Source organism: Protopterus annectens, chromosome 9.part0, assembly GCF_019279795.1.
Source record: "Protopterus annectens isolate FY-2018-M chromosome 9.part0, PAN1.0, whole genome shotgun sequence".
Lineage (NCBI taxonomy): Eukaryota > Metazoa > Chordata > Ceratodontiformes > Protopteridae > Protopterus > Protopterus annectens.
The window spans coordinates 1,069,699,030-1,069,719,277 of NC_056743.1; the positions used below are offsets into that span (position 1 = coordinate 1,069,699,030).

General features: G+C 41.3%; 1 protein-coding gene across 1 annotated transcript in view; it reads left to right on the forward strand.

The window, feature by feature from the left end:
• The window catches only part of ESPL1 (extra spindle pole bodies like 1, separase), a 2,570,648-nt gene that overhangs the window by 700,739 nt on the left and 1,849,661 nt on the right, over positions 1 to 20,248 (forward strand). The window contains exon 10 of the mRNA XM_044083892.1: positions 986 to 1,139. Coding sequence (XP_043939827.1) covers positions 986 to 1,139 — 154 coding nt within the window. The remainder of the gene's footprint in view (positions 1 to 985; positions 1,140 to 20,248) is intronic.

The following is a 20,248-nucleotide window of genomic DNA, read 5'->3' on the forward strand; positions in this document are numbered from 1 at the left end:
TACGGTGAGTACATAGCTTCAATTTTGTTCACGTAACTTGTCGTTAAGGAACATATCTACTTGGCCATTGGCAGGGATTTATAGTGCCTGTCTTTGTTCATATGATCCTGAGGAATGGCATGCTGGTCTGAGTTTCCACTCCCCTGCCAGAGTGCATTTGATTGGGCCACTTGATAAACAGTTCAACGAATGCATTTGCTGAAACAAGAGTCCTTACAAATGTGCTACACACTTTTGAAAATACCGTAAGTGAGAGGCTGTCAAACCATGGAGGAGTTTTCAAAGTTGTCTTTTTTGGGTAGCTGACTACAGTGTAAAGGTTACAGTAGGCATCCTTTGGCTGTACTTCCCCTATGGTATAGTTTCCTTTTGAGGAAATTATACTTTGCAGGAAACAATGCTTGCCTGCAGCTACTTGGGATGCTTTGATTTGTGTAAGGTTTTCAACCTATAATCATGGCATTTGTCTTTTAGAATGGTCTATAATTTGTACTACGAGCTTTTGACAGTGTTTGCTTTAAATGAGCTGCTATTTTGAGTATATGTTCGTTTAGATTTTTGCACTCAAAAGTGCTTTTTTTTTCAATAAGCTTACCTTTTTCTTCCTGTCCCTTGCTGATTTTTACAGCCGTTTTATTGCAGGTGGTGCAGCAGCTTAGTAAGAATTTCTAGTAATTGACTTTGTAATACAAAGGTTGTAGCAGAAATATTTTTCTTAGTGTGAAGATGCACCTTAGTAAATCTTGCCTTTTAGAAAGCTAAAGATGCAGTGCGGTGAAATGTGCTAAGAAAGAAAACAGATTTTGAATTATTTATGAATTGTTTATTCATAAATTAAGTCTGCTTCTGCAGTGATAGATTATGGATTATCTTTGAGTGTTATAAGGCTGAAGAAGTAATTAGGTTTTATTCCAGCTCAATGCCCTGAATGTGTTCATATTCCTTAATATTAACTTTTTCTTTTTTTGGGGGGGGGTCATTGCAGAGCATTGAGAGAGACCAAAGAATTTTGCGTTTAGGATCCAGAGGACGGGGAACCTTTGAGGAGTTCAAATCCAATGACCTGAACTATGAAGATAAACTTCAGGATGAGCAGTTTGTGCAAGACGGCATTGCCTTCAACCTTGAGGGAGAATCTGGTATGAGAAAGGCCGTGGATGGCAATGTGTATTATTGCAGCTGGCAAAATAAAACATCATTATACTTTGAAGAAATGTTCAAATTCCTTGTACTTTACTGTTTACAATTCCTTCTTTGTAGCAAGTTCTGCAGTTTTCAGGGATACTTTGGGTTTGGGTATTGAAATCCCTCACATCATGCAGATATTTAACACAAGGATTACTGCTGCAGTATTCCTTATTTATGTGAATTAGCATCTGGTAGCTCTTGTCTGTACTTTCCAGTCTGAAGTGTAGAACTGGTTTCCTTACTACATTGAGGATAAACAGAATGTTGCTCTGTAGAAAAGGAGTAGAGAAAGCTGCTTCATTCTTATCGTTTTGTTTTGCCACACACATTCTGTTGCTTATCCATGTTTTTTAGTTGACTTCTTGAGATGAAGTAGCTGGGTCTGCAATTTTTTAACTATTGATTTGAATGAATTGTTTGTTATATTTGTTGAATGTGTTTAAGCATGCATTGTAGGGATTGCAGGTGCTATAGCATATTTTATCCTTGAGATTTGCTGAAGGCAATCTGTCCTTCTGTTCAGACTTCAGAGCTCCTATAGATAGTTTCCAAGACTCTAGCTCTGGCAGATGTAGAACATAAGGAATGCTTCTGCAGTTCAAGTTTTTTTTTTTTTTTTTTTTTTTAACTACTAAGGGACTGACTATTAGCTGACCTGTCAGATCCTGCCAGACAAATGTACCCAGTTTTGTAACGTTTTTTATTAACTTATTGAGTATACATGTTTTTACCTTGAACTATAGATGTTTCAGACCTTAAGTGGCATTTTTAAATTTTACAAGTTTCCTGGTGTTTCTGGAAAACATTTATGCAGGTTGTTCGAAAAACAAATACTACCAAAACACTTTCATATGCATTGCGTACTTCGTCTTGGAGAAGAGCATTTGTTTTCCTTTTATGAAGAATGTTAAACTTTTAAAACATACCATAGCCAGTTGCACTTGAAATCTTCAGGATTACCTACTTCAAACATTGAAGTTTTGATATAGGCCATTACTACTTACAGGCACTCTACCTGATCTGCAGCAGAGAGAAAACAAAACAAATGGAGCAGATGGAAAAAATTTGAGTCAGACTCCAAAGCAGGAGGCCTTGAAGACCTCCTGAATTTGGCAGAAATCAGAAGAATGCTGGTTCTGATGTGGATCTGCTTTTGCTCTATAACCCAGTGTCAGTCAAAAGCTGAATTCCTGCAAGTACTGACGTGTGGATGACTGAGATCTGTACTCTATCTTCTGGGAGTTTCTCAAAATATGATTCTGTTACCTGGATCAAAGGGCAACTGCCAGTAGCTCGTGAAGGAGGTTTTCCTCTCGAGTCATCCATGTTCCTCCAGGGTTGATGGTATCATTGTGATGATTTTAATAGATGACAGCCTAGATAAAAGCTCTTTCTAAAGAAATCTTGAAACATTTGACCAACACTTTGCTTTTCATTGAAAAGGTAGGACTTGTATCTGAAGGCTAGGTATCTGTACCTTCACTAGTGTCATCTTTGCTCAGATACTGAATGTTTCTGGCGGAGGGGGTACATTGGGGTTTGGCAAAAGGCTAAGTTTTAATCTATACAACCTTCTGTACCTGGTGTACCCCCTCTGCCAGTAAGCATGGAATTGCCACCTTTTGACTTGCCTGAGAAGGACGTTAAAGGCAACAACTTCACATATGCCTTCCCCATGAGATAAACAATGAAACCATCTTCTTGTACTTCCCACTAGAGGACTTTTTTGGCAGCACCTTTAATCTTAAGCAGGGATTGAAAACTTTTTAATCCAAGATGATGTCTGGGCTTGGGCATGCAAGCAAGTAAGCAACTTGTGTATCTGGTTCCACAAGTTTTGCATTTAAGTTCACCTTTAAAACTGCATAGTTTAACCTAGATTCTTCGCTGCCAGCTCCAGAAAAGTTAGACATGTATACCAGTGTGTGTGAGCAAGTTTTATAGCTGTCTTGCAATGCTGTGTCCCTGAATGTGGTGACTGAATGACCAGAAATCTGGACTTAAGTATGCCAAGTTTGACCTTGCCATTTCTTAGAATATTTTCTCTTCTCCAGGTATAGTGAGCTCAGAGTTTGTATATTTAAGCCAGGGTTGCGGCTTGCCAAAAACATTGATATTCACTCTTATGTATTTTTTTTTCTGGCATTTTGAGACTTGGAATTGCAGGTCTCAAAACTTCAATGGGGGAGTTGGCTGACCTGTCACTAGTCACCTCGAAGATCATTGAAGCTAATAAGTTTGTTCCAAGACTTGACATGTTGCCTAATGAAAAGGAGTAGTGCATTGGGATGAATTGAAAAGGAGGCAATGTACCTTTGCAGTACTTATGTTTAGGTCAGCAAACTTGCCAAACGCATTTCTTTGAGGATTCTACCTTGATATTTAGAGGTTATGGTTTCTGGCACCCTGGATGAAAGCTCAGCTGTTACAAGTTAACCCAAACCGCTTTTAATGTGGACAAGACCCAAAGTTTTATATATGCTTATCATGCACTAGGGGCCTGCAGCAGCTGCAATCTGATGGATAGTCTTAAAGGAAATGTGCAAATGTCCCTGCCTGAGGACTTGAGGTAGGCAACTGTTGAATGTGCTTGTAAGCAAGGACTTATTTAGGTAATCTTCATATGATGGAAGTGAAGCAGCTTTTCACTCTTATTTCTGAACATTATAGGATTTACCCAACTTTTATGTGGTAATTTTACAGTAAAAATAAAGACTAACAGGAAAGGACTTTTGGAAAGAAAAAAACGTACATGGCAGCAGAACATGTATGGCAACAGGAGAGGTGCCAAGTCCCTTCCTTTGCAGGAGCCTTCCTGGTCAGTGCCGATAGCACCTCAGTCTTACAATCCTCTTCTTCCCTTCTCTTCTGTTTGTTACATTTGTTGGGAAATAAAAGGGGTCCACTTCAGAGACATCTTGGATTAGTCTGTATGATAGATGGATAAGTGTAATTTGTCAGGGGTGCAAATTAGGAGTTTAATTAGGAACTTATTCTGTCTGACCAGTTGTGCTGCTTGACCTAATGGTCTGGGCGATGGTGGTGAAGCTGAAACTCCACTTGTGAGTAGCCTGTATATCCTTGGCTCCAAATTCTATTTGTGAACAGTCTGACAGTCTGTATTTTCTTTACACAGATCTTATAATGATGGGATAGGATACACAAGGGCCAAGGACAGAAATTGCAGAAGTATCTTGAGATTTTGTTTAATACCAGTGTGATGTGCATTGAAGATAGCTTTTTCTGCCATTCTGTGGCATTTCTAAGTCATGCTTTTTTTTTTAAAATCCTTTCCAGAAAATACCAGAATTCTGTCATCTTTCCTGCATCCAAACGCTGAGGTCATCCTGGATTTAAAAGATGCTTACTTGTTATATTTGCATTTATGCAAACATCAGGCACTAGCTCATGCTTTGCAGGAGGCTTCTATTGTTGACTTGCATCATTGCCTTTGTGTCATTTTGCTGTGTCCTGAACATCTTTACAAGAGAGGGTTAACAAGGCCTTAACATCCATTATGGATGTCTTCCACAATATTGGGTTAACAATGAACCTCCAGAAATCCAGCCGAACACCCTTCCAATGGGTTGTGGTATTAGGGTCCCCAACAGATATACCAACTTACAGAAAGCCAACACTCTTGTTTAGAAGCCCAGAAAGTGACCACTGCCAAAGTATCTCAGGGCTCTGGGATACATAGCATCAATGATACCTCATGCCGGACTGCATAAGATACGAGGCACATGAGCTCAACATTTTCTAGAGATAGTAATAACAATTTACCAATTTTAGAGCACTACAGTGATGAGCCAAGCAGAGCAGTTTCAGTCTGGGAGAGGTCCCCTTTATTCAGGAGTATCACAACCAGCCACCAACTTGATGCTTTGGACATAGACTGAGGGAGCATGTAAACAGACTAAAAGTAGAGGGTGTGTGATGCTCTTCAAAAAAATAAATGTAAAGGAAATGTTGGTCTTGATCCAAGGACTTGAGTATTCAGTCAAGTATGAACAGGAGGCACGCTTTGGGTAGTAAAAGGTAACACCACAGTTAAATGGAACATCAACAAGCAAGGAAATCAAATGGCATGTACTCTTTGCAGATTAGCAACAAAGGTCTAGGAACTGGTTCCTGAGTACAGAATTTCTGCCAAGGCAGTGTATATCCCCCCCAGAATGAAATGCTGTGGTGGGTCATTTAAGCAGATAAGATAGACCCATATAAATTAATATTGCAGAGAGACGTCTGTCTTCAGTTAGTGCAGAGCTGAGTTGTCCCCACAGACAGACCTGTTTGCATCACAAAACAAAAAGTGAGCCAATTCTGCTAAAGTGCTCCTTTCACAGGTATTTGAAAAATAAGATGTCTTCTCCATACACTAGACATGTCTGTTTTTTATATGCATTCCTTCCTCTCCCCTTGTCCCTCAGGGTGTTCCAGAAAATGTGAGAGACCAAGAATGATTTTAATAGCACCCTTTTGGACTAGGCAGCACTGGTTCTCTTTGAATGGGGAAGTATCCAGGAGGAGTTTATCATGAAAGGTTGAATACACACAGGAGAACCTCAAGTGGTTGAACAAGAGAATGCACAAAACACTGAATACCACTAAGAACAAATTACAAAATATTTGATAATTTCCTTCAGTTAGAAATCCCTGTATCTATCAATCCCGAGTTAAAAAAAAAAGTCAAGCATCTAAAAAGTGGTACATTTAGGGAAAGAGTTTTTAGTAATGTGTAGGATTGGGTTGAGGAAGGGTTATGGTCCCTAGTTAGCACACTAATAAGGGTGGGCTTTGTCCTGCTACAAAAGGCAAAAGGACCCAACACTGAACATGCCCAACATTGAATCTATCCCCTTGCCTCATCCTTACTATAATCCTAGCTCACAGGCACGTAGCATGTGCGCATTCACCCAAACTGTTGTAGCAAGATCTTGCACGTCTTCACGACCATTACTTACATTCAGATATTCATTTTCTTAAATTCTCTTACCCATGTTTTATAAAACTTTAATGTCGCCATATGTGATTTGCACAAATAAGCATTCACTCACTTGTGCAGTCTTTTTTTAACACCCATAATCTCGTTTCAACTAAATTAGTATTCAGCCTTTTAAGATACGACCCCATGAGGAAGCACCAGATACTGCCAGCAAAGCTGAATCTTCACCATAGTCTTAAGGGGTTTCTAATATCTCTTTTTAAGCACTCGTGTTCTAATGGGATGCTCAACATCGTTATGGGAGGCTAAGAAGCCCAACCACAAGGAAATTCTGCATATCCAAATGGAAGATGTTTTCCCCTTTGCTGCCAGGGCAGAGGTTATGATCCAGTGGTAGTTGAGGTTTCCCTTATCCTGTACCTCAGTGAGTTGTTTGGGACAGGATTGCACACTCAAAAGTTCATCTGTCAGCATTTCAGACTGCCTTCCATTACATCTGTCCCTGGCTATTTTCTTGAGAATCTAAAACAGTCTTAAAAGGAATACTACACAAGACCACTATGGAAAAGGGAGTTTTTCCTTCAAACTATACAGTTTTTGTAACACACTTACCTATTGCTCTGAACGATATGCATCTGTGTCCATTAAAATTCTTAATCTGGAAATCTGCAGTGCTTGTAGCCAATGCATCAGCTAGGAGAGTGAGAGTAGCAGGTTTAATATGCAATGAGCCTTTTCTAGCCTTTCATAAGAATAGGGTAAGCTTTAGAAACAATCCTCCTTTCATGCCCAAAATAATGACTAGTCCACCCTGAATTAGATCATTCAGCTACCAAGCTTCTCCCATATTAAGAATAGGGGTGAGATAATCCTATGTACCCTTGGTGTTCCTAGGCAACTTGCACTGTCTGCACAGAACCAGGGATTTTAGAAAAAGTGAGCTATTCATCTCCTTTGCTGAAAGTAAGGGTGAGCAAATGACTAAGCAGGCTATATATAAATTAATTTCTCAGTGCATATAATTCTGCTACTCATACAAAGGGAAATTCCAGGTAAATTGTCAAGTTTCATAGTACCAAAGGCACTGCAACCACTGTGGCATTCTTAAAAGTAATTGATACTCAGGCTGTTGTATCTGGACATAGATTCACACCTCTAAGCACCACAGACTGGACATTAATTGTAGGGCTAGCACAGATTTTGCTTGAGCAATTGGACATGCTGACCCTCAGCTACTTTTCACTGCAACAACCATGCATAATAAATCTCTGGCTGTCAGTCCCAGTAGTAAGTGCTACTGTAGCCACGATCTAAATGTAGATCGTAGTCCTGCTAAGTAAATTATAGTAAAAGCAGACGTTCATGTAGATTGCTGTTGTAATAATATCCCCCACCTGCCCTCCCCTCCATTTCTTCAAAGTGCTATCACACCCTGTTGGACTGTAGTGAGATACCATTTATATGATTTGATCTTCCTATCTTTGAATTTCTATGGCTTTGGATGTGCTCTTGTCTGGGTAATTGTAAGGGAATTTCTTTTATACCTTTATCACTTGCATAATGGAGTGCATGTGGCCTTTACCATATTGCATACTTGTCTTACCTTGACGTAAAATCTCAACAGGTGGTATAGTCGCCTTTGGTTCAAAGGGTGGTGGATTCTAATCCCTTATCAGGCAAAGCGAATCATAATAACTCAATTGAGAGAGCATTAGACTGAAAACATAAAGGTCTTTGATTCAGTACTGAATTTTGGCAAAAAAAAGCCTTTGGGGTTGGGATTGACATAATGGTAAGGTGTTTACCTCACAAAGTACAAGGTAGGATGATCACTTTTGGTCACCATTTATTGACTAGGTGTGTAATAGTCTGCAGACTGTCTAGTATTTAGCTATGAACCTATGCTATGGACTCTGGACAAAGCTCTAAAATGTAGGTGGGCACCCATCTTACAGTGGCATGCTTGGTCATACAGGTGGCAGGGTTGTACTTCACATGAAGAGGAAAAGGTCTTTATCAGTAGAACTAGCACCAATTGTACATGGGCTCCAAGCAGCTAAGAACCAGTAGGAAGGGCTACTGCATCAGTGATCTGTTCAAACAGCTGCTATAATGACATGTTTACCTGCAGCTGTACTTTCCTGTGTTTTAATCTTTGACTGGAGACCCCACAGGAGCACTGACTTCAGGGGGAGACAGTACTGAGAAGTTACATCATAGGTGTGTACTAGGCTAATGGCCCTGGAGCTTTTACAAGCCTAGCCCATAGGATTACCCTGGCATCATGCTACCTGAGCTTCATTCCCAGTGCCTTTGTCGAGTAGCGTCTCTGGAGTGATCCCCGGGGGTGAATTTTCTATTTCCCATCCACTCGTCAAGATTTCTCTTGAAGGCCAGTGAAGTGCTCTATTTGACATGTATGGGATGTCTATTCCATAGCATGGGCAGTCTCTGGATTATGAACCTGTCCCTCCAGCAAGTTCTGTTAATTGTGGTAATGAGGTTGAGGTTTCTGGAGCGTGTGGTGCGGAGGGATTGGGATTTCTTTAGATGGAGCATTTCTAACAGAGCTTGGTCAGACATGGCTTTGTAAGTCAAGCAGAGATCGCCTCTAAGTAGGCAATATGAGACAGAATAGTTGGAGTTTTTTGAGGCTGTCCATATATGACAAGTGTTTAAGGCCTAGGATCCTTTTTGTGAGGTACTTTTGTGGCTTCTCCAGTTGTTGCAGGTGTCTAATGAGGTACATGCCAAATGGGGCGTTGTACTCGACTGGTCTAATGAGGGAAGAGTAGAGGAAGACAATGACCTCTTTCTTCCTGGATGCAAAACCCTTAGTGATGAGATGTGCCACATAGAAAGACTTTCTGACCACAGTGGCAATGTGATGGTCAAAAGAGAGGTTGCTGTCAACCTGTGTTCCCAGATCTCTTGTAACACCTTCTGTGTTCAGTGGACTACCATCTATGTGGTAATTCATGGGAACTGGGGTTTTTCCCAGTGGGAATGACCACACATTTTTTGGCATTGAGCTTAAGGCCATGGTTCTTACACCAGTCTTTGGTCTCAGTGAGGCCTTTCTGTAGGATGTCAACATCACTAGGGGAGTTAATAATGGCTCCCAACTTGCAATCGTCTGTGAACTTGTCAGACAGAGTCCCTTTGTGTTGGCCTGGACTTCTGCGAAGTAGATGCCAGGCAGGAGAGGACCCAGGACTGATACTTGTGGAACTCCACTCGTGGCTGATCAGCAGTCTGACTTGGAGCCAGCTACTTTCACACTGTGAGTTCCATCTGTGAGCCAGTTTGCAACCCACCTAGTGATATAGGGATTGATGCTTAACTTGGTGAGTTTTTCTATGATTCTTGAGTAGGGAATGGTATCAAAGGCCTTGGGCAGATCAAGGTAGGCTGTATGAACCACCTTGACTTCATCCACAGCCCTGGTGACGGACTCAGAGAAGTCAACCAAGTTGAGCAGGCTTGATTTACCCTTCACAAAACCAAACTGTGTGGTATCCAGTGTTTAGAGATTCCCTTATATTCTTGTTTATTAGTACCATGGTGATGCATATCAGACTTGTCAGGCTAATGGGGCGATAGTTCCCAGGGTCTGTAGCCGCTTCTCCTTTGTGGAGGGGGATGACTATAACAGTGCTTCATTCATGAGGGACAAAGCCTGAGGTGAGGCTGTGATTGAACAGGGCACACAGGTGAGGTGCCAGTTCAATCTGTAGTTCCTATAGTATACAGCCAGGGATATTGTCAGGTCCCATAGAAGCTGTGTTCTTGGCTTTGGGCAGTGCAGTTTTATCCTGTGCAGCAGTAATACTGGGTGCCTGGCGATCTACTGGTATTGTGATTGGTCCTTTGGGGGGTAAAGTTGGTTCCGAATCTGTCAGCCAGTATATTGACAATATCTGTTGGCTCGATATAGGAGGTACCATTGTGCAGTAGCTCAGAGCAAATCTGGGTATTGCCATGGAGATTCTGTACATAACTATACAAGGACTTGTGGTTGTCCTTACTATCTGCTGCAATTCTGTTTTCCTGGATAGCTTTAGAGGATATGATGAGGGATCTCAACTTTTTGTTGAGGCTGATAAGGGACTTTTTCGAGTCTTGGGACTTCACCTTATTCCGCATCAGTTTACACCTCCCGTTGTAGAGTTTTATGTCAGGGGACCACCAGATTGACTTCCATTTTTTGGAGGAGAGCATCTTGGTTCTGTTGGGTATGGCGAGATCCATGCATTTGTGTACGTTTTTGTACAGTGCATTGCTGTATGATTAGATGGTCATGCAACTATTCATTTTCATGGGAGCTGTGAAGTTACCCACCTCTGTTTTTAGGAGCCCAAAGTTAGATTAGGAGAAGTTTTTCATGGTGGTTACCTTTGCGGGGGTTGGGGTCAGATCTAACCAGGGAGGAGTTGACTATTGGTGTAGAACAATGGTTGCCCATGTTAGTAATGATTCAAGGATGTTCTACCTCTAGTGGGGGCAAGAACGAGTTGGTCCATGGCATGGAGTGTGAGTCTTGGGACATGGCTGGGGATGTATAACAGGCTATGACCTGAATCGCTGTCTTACCCAATGCACCTGAAGTATCTCTGATACATTTTGTTGGGCTACCAGTCTGGAGGTGTGTGCATCATTTATGAATATGGAAACACCACTGCCTTTGGAGCGTTGGTCCAAGTTCTGTGGCCGAAAGGTGTGGAATGAGTTTTAGCCTGGTAGTGCAGGAGTGCTTTCTGCTGCCTTGAACCAGGTCTCTGTTACAGCACAAATGATGATGTTCTCCATTTTAAGGAGTGCTTCGAGCAAGTGCATTTTCAGATTTAGGCTTCTAGCATTTAGCAGCATGACCCTCAGATTGCATTTGTTTGCAGCTGTTACTGTGGTAATTTGGTCTTTGGAGCACCACCTTAAAAAGGCACTATAGGGGTGGCAAGAGCCTTTGCCAATATTTGGAAGTCCAAGGGTGACAGATGCAGGCCATCTCTGGCAAAGCATTGAGGTCTATCAGTCATGTCATCCCAGTGAATCCCCTAAGAATGACACCATAAACTTAGCCAATTGTTAAAATCGATCATTTTCTGCTTGTACTGTGGTAAAATTACACTATCAATCATTAGCGGACCGGAGTTCCTCTGTGGCGACCCCCTAACCAGGAAAAGCCGAAAGACACAAACAAACTGTGGTAGAATTCTGGGTGATGGTAGAATGCTGCTCAGGGCTGGGGTCATACCTGCCTGGGCTACATAATCTAAGAGCTCCTCCGTGTCTTTTCTTGTAGTCCAGAGAGGTATGTCTCAGGTCATTCACACCCGCATGTACAATGCCAGAGTCATATTTGTATCTGTTGAGGGACCCAAGTGTGTGTGTTATATGGTGGATCCTAACACCCGACAGGTAGCTGACTGTTAATTTCTCCTTATTCAACCTAGTGAGTGGGGACATCAGTGTGACTCACTATCGATTCACCTATGACTAGTGTGCTGGGCATGCTGTTTTGCCTTAGGGGCTTTGGTTGAGTGGCACACTGTTTAGGGGAGTTACGTTTCTCGTGATTAGTGTTGTGTTGTGGTGGTAGAGTGCATTTCTGCCTTGGAGGTCTCTGCTGTTTGGGTAGATTTTTTATCGAGAGCCTCCACAAAGGTGGGTGTGTGGTTGGTGTTTTTATGTGAAGGCGGTGCTGGTGTGTGTTCTGGAGGGTTGTGTGTTCCATGTGGTATGGTGCAAATGTTGACCTTCTCATCTTGACCAGCTATTCCAGTCTGAGTGTCGGGAGCTAAGAGGAGAGGGTTGTCTGTATGCATGAGGCAAGTTGCTACATTGCGTCAGGATGCCCAAATTCACCAGGTTAATGGAAGAAAACACAGGGAACTGACCTTTAGACATGCCTGGAGGGGTGGGCATTAATAGTAAGTACTGGAGCTGTTTCCTTGTAGAACGTTTATTGCTTGTAGCACTTTTGTGTGGTACAATAATTGCTACAAGAAGCCTGGTATGGTAAAGTGCTAGACTAATAAGCTAGTAAAAGTGCAGGAGAGGAGAGAACTAGCAGATCTAAGGGAAAAATTGAAGAGCAGGCTTTGACACCTCTCAGAAGCTTGCAAACAGTCCTGTATACAGCAGTCTGTCTGTAGACTAGACGCAGGAAAGGTGGAAAAAGCGCAAACACAGGCTTTTAGACCAGAAAGTTAGAGATGGAAAAAAAAATGCCCAAACAGCCATTTAAACAACAATTTCTGGGCCAGAAACCACTCTTGTGGTAGATGGGCTGCCTAGTGCTTACCACTCCCACTGACAAGCTAGAAGGCTTCCCTCCAACACAGAAGGTCTTGGGGGGCTCAGAAGCTTGCAAACAGTCCTGGACACAGCAAATCTGTATCTAGACTAGACAAGTTACAAGAAAGGCAGGAAACAAGCTTAGAATTTTTTTTTTAAAGTGGAAAGGGAGAAAGGAGAAACAGAAGATAATTCAAGGTTAAGGACCTAAGTGATTTGGCCTTCTGAAATGTTCTCTCTGTATTAAGTAGAATGCGCTAATGACACTAGACTGGGATAGAGCTGAAAATATGGGACTGGTAGGAGTGTCTGAAATCAAAATATGATCTCACTGTACTTGGTTGAGTGAGCAAATGAGATGGACTCAGGAGGAGTGTTCAAACTCAAATTTACAGGAGGGGCGGGCAATTCCAAAGCCACCAAGATGAATACCACAACAAAAACAGGGAGGGCAGGTGGGGAAACTAACTGCAGAGAGAGAGAGAGAGAGAGGCCACAATATTCAGTGAAACAAAAATAAACAGAAATTAATGGAATTCAAATGACATTCCCTCAGTGCTGGGCATTGCATGCCACTCTTCTGGATTTGTTAACTGGTTTTATACTGTAAGGTTAGGGCTATATAAGGAAAGAATTCTGATGGCTGCCAGAATAAGTCCCCTGCCAGTCAGCTCTCAACCCAGTGAAAGAGAAAACGGGTTAGTTCAATGAACTTAGTTTGTTAAAATAAAAGCAGTTTAAGCACAAAGTTTCATTTGTTGTAAATTGGTTGAATCTGTACGAGATGACTGATCACATCTTGCTCTCTTATGTACAAAAATTTTAAGTGATTTTAAAATTCTAAGCTAGTTTGCAAACAGGGGCAATGCCAATGTGTGTTAATGTAAAATATTGCCTGTATGCATATTAATGAAGTACCATACTCAGTATGGTTATCCACAATGCTGTAGCAAAGATAGGAGTATTTTCTCGGCTAACATTTCTTCTAGAGCTGCTGCTGTGATTACTGGTATTGAGAGGGTAGGTATTTGTCTTTCATTGGCATACAAACTATATGGGTGCCTTTGATTCCTGCTGCTGTGTATTTCAGTTGCATGTAATTTGCCGAATTACATGCAATTTGTGACAAATACTTTGTGATACTGGGCTCTCTAATTTTAGCTTTCAACCCTCCTCCCAAAAGGAAAATGGACCGCACAAAGTTATCTGATGCAGACATGAAGGAAAAGTATGAGTCTTTTCAAGACTGAACTGATTCACCGTAAACTCTAAGCATTGATTTCTCAGGTTTGCCTCATGATTTCTTATTGGGAAAGACTTCAAACATTTTGTGAAGGAACATTTAGAATGGGGCGGGAGCAAGTGATGGAACTCATGGCTGCTCACAAGTGTTTACCATTATAATCCAAAGGACCATAATAGTGAGCCTTAGTATTATGAGCCTATTATAGTATATTTCTGGGGTAATTTGTGCAAGTTGAGGTTTTTCTCTCTAGTATACTCCCCAACCCATTCTTACACCTCTAAGATATTGACTTAATGAGGTAATCGTTATAGGTGATGTTGGAGGTACAGTATTCTATGGTATAAGTTGCAGAGGTGGGTCTTGACTCCCTTCTCAGCAGAATTTTAATATAAGAGCATGCTTCAATAATTTCATTGTTAAGAGTTAAAACTGCATTCGATTTTTTGCAGTTGCAGGAGTCAAGGTATCTTATTTCAGAGGTAATGGGTATCACTGACAAAATCAGCTTTGAATTATTTGTACTTGAGAAGCTCAGATCTTCATTTGTACTCCTGGTGTTACAAACCTCTGAAAATGAGGTGGCATCTGTAGAGCTGACTTGTCACCCACTGCCACAACATTAAATAAAAATAAGATTTTAGAGTGCTGGACAAATATGACCTCTTATGCAGAAATCTGGTGGTTCCCCTGGATACTGTAATGAGTTTAAATTGGCATCTGTCCCCTGTAACTCTCTCATGGGGCAGGAAGAATAGGATCATAGATAGATATGGTAACCTTTGTCACATTAGCCACCAAATCCACATGGACCCATAGCAGGGTGGTATATTTAAGTTGAAAGCATGTCCCTAGGGATACAGGTTGAGTTCCTAGAATTGGATGTTAAGATTGCCTTAGCCAAGGACTGGTAAATGTACCCCACAATATAGTTATGCAATGGATGCCTGTGCCAGAGCTGTGGCTCTGGGCCTGTTTGGGGAGTAACTCGTTATGGATCTGGCCCTTGCTTGAGGACACTGATCAGAAGCATCTCAGTGCATCTCTTGGTAACTAATTTGTTTTTTTAGTGCATAATCCTAAGAATTCGGAAGGCTGTTGTGTCCTACCAACAAGTAATCTTTCATAGATTTGCCATGTTGGAGCATTTCAAAAGGAAGAAAGGTTCAGAAAAGCAAAGGGAGGGGACAGTGTTGTCCTCTGACACAGCTGAAGGGCAGATCCCCTATAGCATCCCAGCCTCCAACCATTTGTGACAGTCACCTGCTTTCTTCTTTTTCAATCCTGCTGTTTGAGGGTCTCCTATTTCAAGATGAATAGGGCTTTCTTCCACTCAAACTGTTGGCTGTTGGCCACAGAAAGCGAGAGAAGAGTTCACGAAGATTAACTTGCTCAAAGGTATCCTTCCTATTTCCCGGATGCAGGTAGATCATGCTCAACCTATTCTCCCAAAATTAAACACTATGTCCATAGAGGAGTCGCAGAAATAGAAGAGCTAAATATATAGTATTTAAAATTAGTCTCAAACTCTATGAAATCAGTTGAGGTTTGTCATCTAGATGGTAGTACTTCATTACTCCCATCTGCCATGTTATAAGGGCTGTTTTCCTTGGTATAAAGGACACAAGATGATTACATCAATATCACCATCCATAGGGCCCATAAGTAAAGCCAGAGTAAGCTCTGTTCTCAGAGTTTCCCACTTTGTATTAACCTACTTAAGTGTTAACTGAGGCCAATGTCATTGCAAAGTGCATTGTTTCATTGTATGTGCACTTAAAGATCAACAGGATCCATACCCAGCCTGAATGACTGTTTACTGATAGCCGCTGGTCTGAAGGAATTTTAGGTATTTCTTTGCTACTTAGTATGTTAGTATGACTAGTGTGGGTCTTTGAGTCACAAAACTCAAGTGGTTTCCCATCCCACACCATTCTTCATGGTTCTGTCCTAGACATAGTGAGCTGCAGTTCGTGTCTCTGAAGGTCTTAATTTTCAGCTATTTTTCCATTGCATTGCAGGCAGACCCTTTCTGATGGCCTACTCTTTGGAACTCTGTGGTTCTTTCTCTCTCTAAATGGTTCTACACACATGGCCACATGTCCGGAGATCAGAGGGACCTAAGAAACCCCTGGGATCTACGATTCTAGTGTGTATAACAGAAATTGCTAATGATCCCCTATATCAAGAAGACATGGTTGTATGGATTTTCCTATATCCAGCATATAGGTCTCACTTTTTCCATAGATCAGCAGAGAACTGACCATATACTTCAGTTTATGCTTGTGGAGTTTGAACATCTGAAAGTTCTGTTTACATAATTTGAAGTGGGTATGTAATATGAAAGGAACTGTGGCTGCTTGCTGATGGGATCTGGATGAAATCACTGAAAGTGTTGCTAGGCATGGACTATTAACTCTTGACAGTACGCATTCTCAACCATCAAACTACTCTAGCAACTCATTTAAGGAGAAACCTGAGAACTTGCTGGGAATGAACGCTGGACGCAGAAATGTTTCTGTAGCTTAAGAAGAGGAGCATATCCAGTGCTGTCTAAAGGGAAATTACTAGCTCTGTTATATCTGTACACTTCACCCACGCATAGAGGCCAAAGCAGCTGACATCTCCATAAAATGGGACCAGTGTCTTTGTAGACCTTGCTTTCCAAAGGTCCTACCATAGGCACAGGGTGGACAGAACTAATTTGTGTATCTGATTAGACAAGGCATGGAATTCCCAGTTTAATCCCTATGGCTCAGGAGAAATTGAAACTTTAATTCATCCCAGTCTGAAGGTTTCCTGGCTCATAGCAAAAGTTTGTAGTTGCTTTTTGGGATCTAGCTTGAATTCAAATCAGATGCTGGATGTTGAGGATTTAAAATCAGCTCACTAACAAAAAATGTTTATCATGTTGATCACTGCTGCAGGAGCCTTAGCTATATGGTTTATTTTCTGCCAAGAGTATAACAGCTGACCAGATTCCAAAGTTTCAGGTTACCTTCCGTGTGTGCTCTCAAACTGTCAGGCAGCTCAAGCTGAGCTGACTAAAAGGTTTGGGCAGCAAGCCCTTTAGAGCTTTACCAAGGAGTGCGCTTCTGTAAGGCTTTTCGAGGATCTGTCAGCTTGGTGGTGATCCTTTGCAGAGCAGATAAGTTCCCTTTGGGGGAACCTTCCACTATCTAAGTTTTGTGTTTTATCCCTATTTTAAAGCTAGGAGTTTTATGTTTTAATGGACTGTCAGGAGACTGTCTTAAGCTAGAGAACTTTTTTTCCGGTTAGTTTAAAATTGTGTAAAGTAACAGAAAACATTTTTTTTTTTTAATTTGTGGAGAAATTGTGTCTTGCTAGCTTGAGACTGTCAAAGAGCTTTTAAAGTGCTCTTTAGTGGGGTTTTTTTTCTGTAAAAGGTGACTCATCTTGTTTTTACCAGCATTTGCCGCTTGTCTTCCTTGTATGAGGCACCACCATTTTCAGCTTGACTATGAAACAGACAACCAAGTCTCATGGTCTGTCCTTCCAGCCACAAAAAGTTAAGCAAAGTCTTGGCCATCAAAGCATGCTAGCAGTTTGCCTCAGCTCCAGTTGGGTGACTCTTCTGTGGCCATTTGTTGTACCTTAGGCTACTACTCATTCACCCCAAATCCCTGTGGTGCAGCACCTGCAGCCAATATGGACCAGGGATTAGCCATGTCCTCAGTTGCTGTTGGGTTCTTCTCAGTGGACAAGGTAGAGCCACTCTCCTCTGTTTTGAGAGAACAGGGACAGCTTCCCTGCTGTCAGAATGCTGTGACCATTCCTGGTAAAGCTGCTGCTGCCATTATCAACATGTTGGCCACATTTTTTCTGTCAAAAAGAAATTGAAAACTAAGCATGTCTCTACACTTAATTTCCTTAGGAATAGTTTACTGGGTCTGGTCTGGAAGAGGGGTTTAATTTGGGCTATTCTCCTTGCAAAGTAGTTTGCGGTATAAGAAAGATGGCTGCCTCTTTTCCTGAAGAGATTCAAGATTCTGAATCTAAACAGAAAGATAGAGGGACAAATGCAGGATTTTCTTCTCAGACCCGGTATTCAGGCTCAGAGTGCACAGTTTCTGATTTTTCCTGTGGAAGTTTCTCTTTCTCTGATAGTATGGCTAGAATATGCCAGTGTTTTCAGTGACAGAACAGGGAGGTTTCTCAGTCCTTCAGAAAATGCTATGAATTGTTACAGGAGGAGTTTCCAGAACCTACACCTATTCCTCCAGCTCTGTCTGCTTTAGACAATGTGTTAATACCTGCAGTTTTCGTGATAACCAGCCAGCTGCCCCTAAGAAGACAGATTGAATGTATAAAGTTCCACATCCCTTTAAGTTTTTATATACTATTCCCAAACCTGATCCAGCAGATAAATATTTAGTTGATCCCACTGCTGTTAAACAGTCAATTCTAATCCTCTTATTTCTCATACTTGGCAATAATTTTCAAATCCTTATTACTAAGTGCGCACTTCTGCAACTTTGATTTTCAGAATTCTGTAACTCATCCAATTTCTGCAGGAAGCAGAATAAGCAGTCTCAACAAAATAAGGAAAATAGACATTTAAAAAATGGCACAGGAGTTCCAAAAAATGTTTTGAACCTCCCAAAATCAAGTATAGTCCCAAGTCTGACTAGTCAAGAAACCATGACGCCCTCCCACCCAGGCCTCTTTTTATAGAAAGTCTGAATTACCATTTTTCTGTTTGGCAACGGATAGTTTGAGAGAAATGGGTTTTGAAGATCATTCATCAAGGTTACAGATGGCAGTAGGAAGTTCCTCCTTTCCAGAGGGTCATTCCTCATCCTCCTGATCACTTATGTTTTTTCTGGTTCTTTATCACATGTCAACCCAAGGAATGATAGAGCCAGTTCCTCTTTTCAATGTGTGAAAGTTTATTATTATTATTATTATTATTATTATTATTATTATTATTAAAGAATGTTCTTGGTGCCAAACAAAAGAACATGCTTGAAGACCGGTTCATCTTTTCTAAACCTGTTTGTGATAGTGCCCCAATTGAGAATGATGCCACTTTACAACCTGTTACCTCCTGTTCCACATTTCCTGGTCACACTACACTTAAAAGATGCTTATCGCACATCTGTTCATCCAGGCTTCAAACATTTTAAGGTTTGGCGCATCTGAATCAAGTTATCTGAAATCCTTCCATATCACTGTTGCAGTATTCTTCACCTAAGGGGTCTCCTGCGAAAGATGGCCCAAAGTCCAGCCATTATACCAAAGCCTTAATCTCTTAACCAGGCATAGTACTTCACACACACGCTCCCAGAGCAAGGTGCAGTTCATAAAGGTAGTGTACAGACATAAACACTCAACTGAAAAGGTTCCAGGAGAAACCGAATACCCTCAATGCCAAGGAGGAACATGTGCATCCAAAAGGAAAAAGAGAGCAGGAAGAAGGGCCCCCTCGACTAGGAGGGAAATAGTTCAAGGCGCAAGAGTAAGGATGGAGGGAGTGAATATTGCAATTCTAAAAAGACATCTACTGTTATGGTAAGATTTTGCACAACTATGCTATGTCCTGCCATATCACTGTTGCAGTATTCTTTGCCTAAGAGAGAGTACAACAGGTCAAGAGGAAGCCTGGGAGGAGGAGGACATGGAGGAACCTTCCACAAACCTGTGGAGAATGGCCCTAACAAAACCTGCTCTGGCACTGGAAGTAATGTCCACTTGTAATGCTTAGTGAAAGTATGAAGAGGACCGAATACCAGCCTCAAGGATAGAACTGGTATCCAGACCCTTGAAAGAAGCACTAGAAGAGGCAACTGCCCTAGTAAGATTGTGCCTTTACAGATGAGAAGGGACATATGCCTTGAAATTAAAACAGAAAGAAATGGCTTAAGAAATTCAAGAAGAGATGGTTTGCCTAGAAACAGCCAAACCCAAAGTCATGGGATGAAAAACAAAAAGCTGCTCAGATTTGTGAATCACTTTTAGCTTTGTCTAAATGTACAAGCTGTCTATGCATATCCAAAGTGTTCAGTACCTCATCACTGGCAGACTGTGAAGAAGGAAAAAAAGGAAGTAAGTAAAGGGACAACTCATTCAAGCCTTGGACATGAAAAGGATTAGTTCAGAGAGATATCCTGTCTGTATGAAAAACTAAAAAGGCAGAAGCAGCCATGAGAGCCTGAAATTTAGACACTCGGCTGAAGTAAGAGCCAAAAAAGTCATCCAAGTACAAAGTTGTAGCAAAGCTAAAAAAGCAGACTCTAAAAGAGCCTGGGTCAAATTTTCAAGTACAAAACTGAGCTTTGAAGAAAGCAGAATGAGATTCCTGGGAGATGTGATATGAAGCCACCTTTAAGGAATTGCTTGACCTCAAATCTAGAGGCCAGAGGCAGATTAAAGGGTAGACTAGCAGAAATTGCTGACAGATGAACCTTAACTGGAAAATGGCAACCCAGCATTGAGCAGATTACACAAATAAGAAAGAACCAGATCAATGTCTATTTTTAATTTCTCCAGGTCATTTGGGTTTCTAGTAACATGACTGGAATGGGACCCCATTCCTAAGTCAAAGTATAAATTAA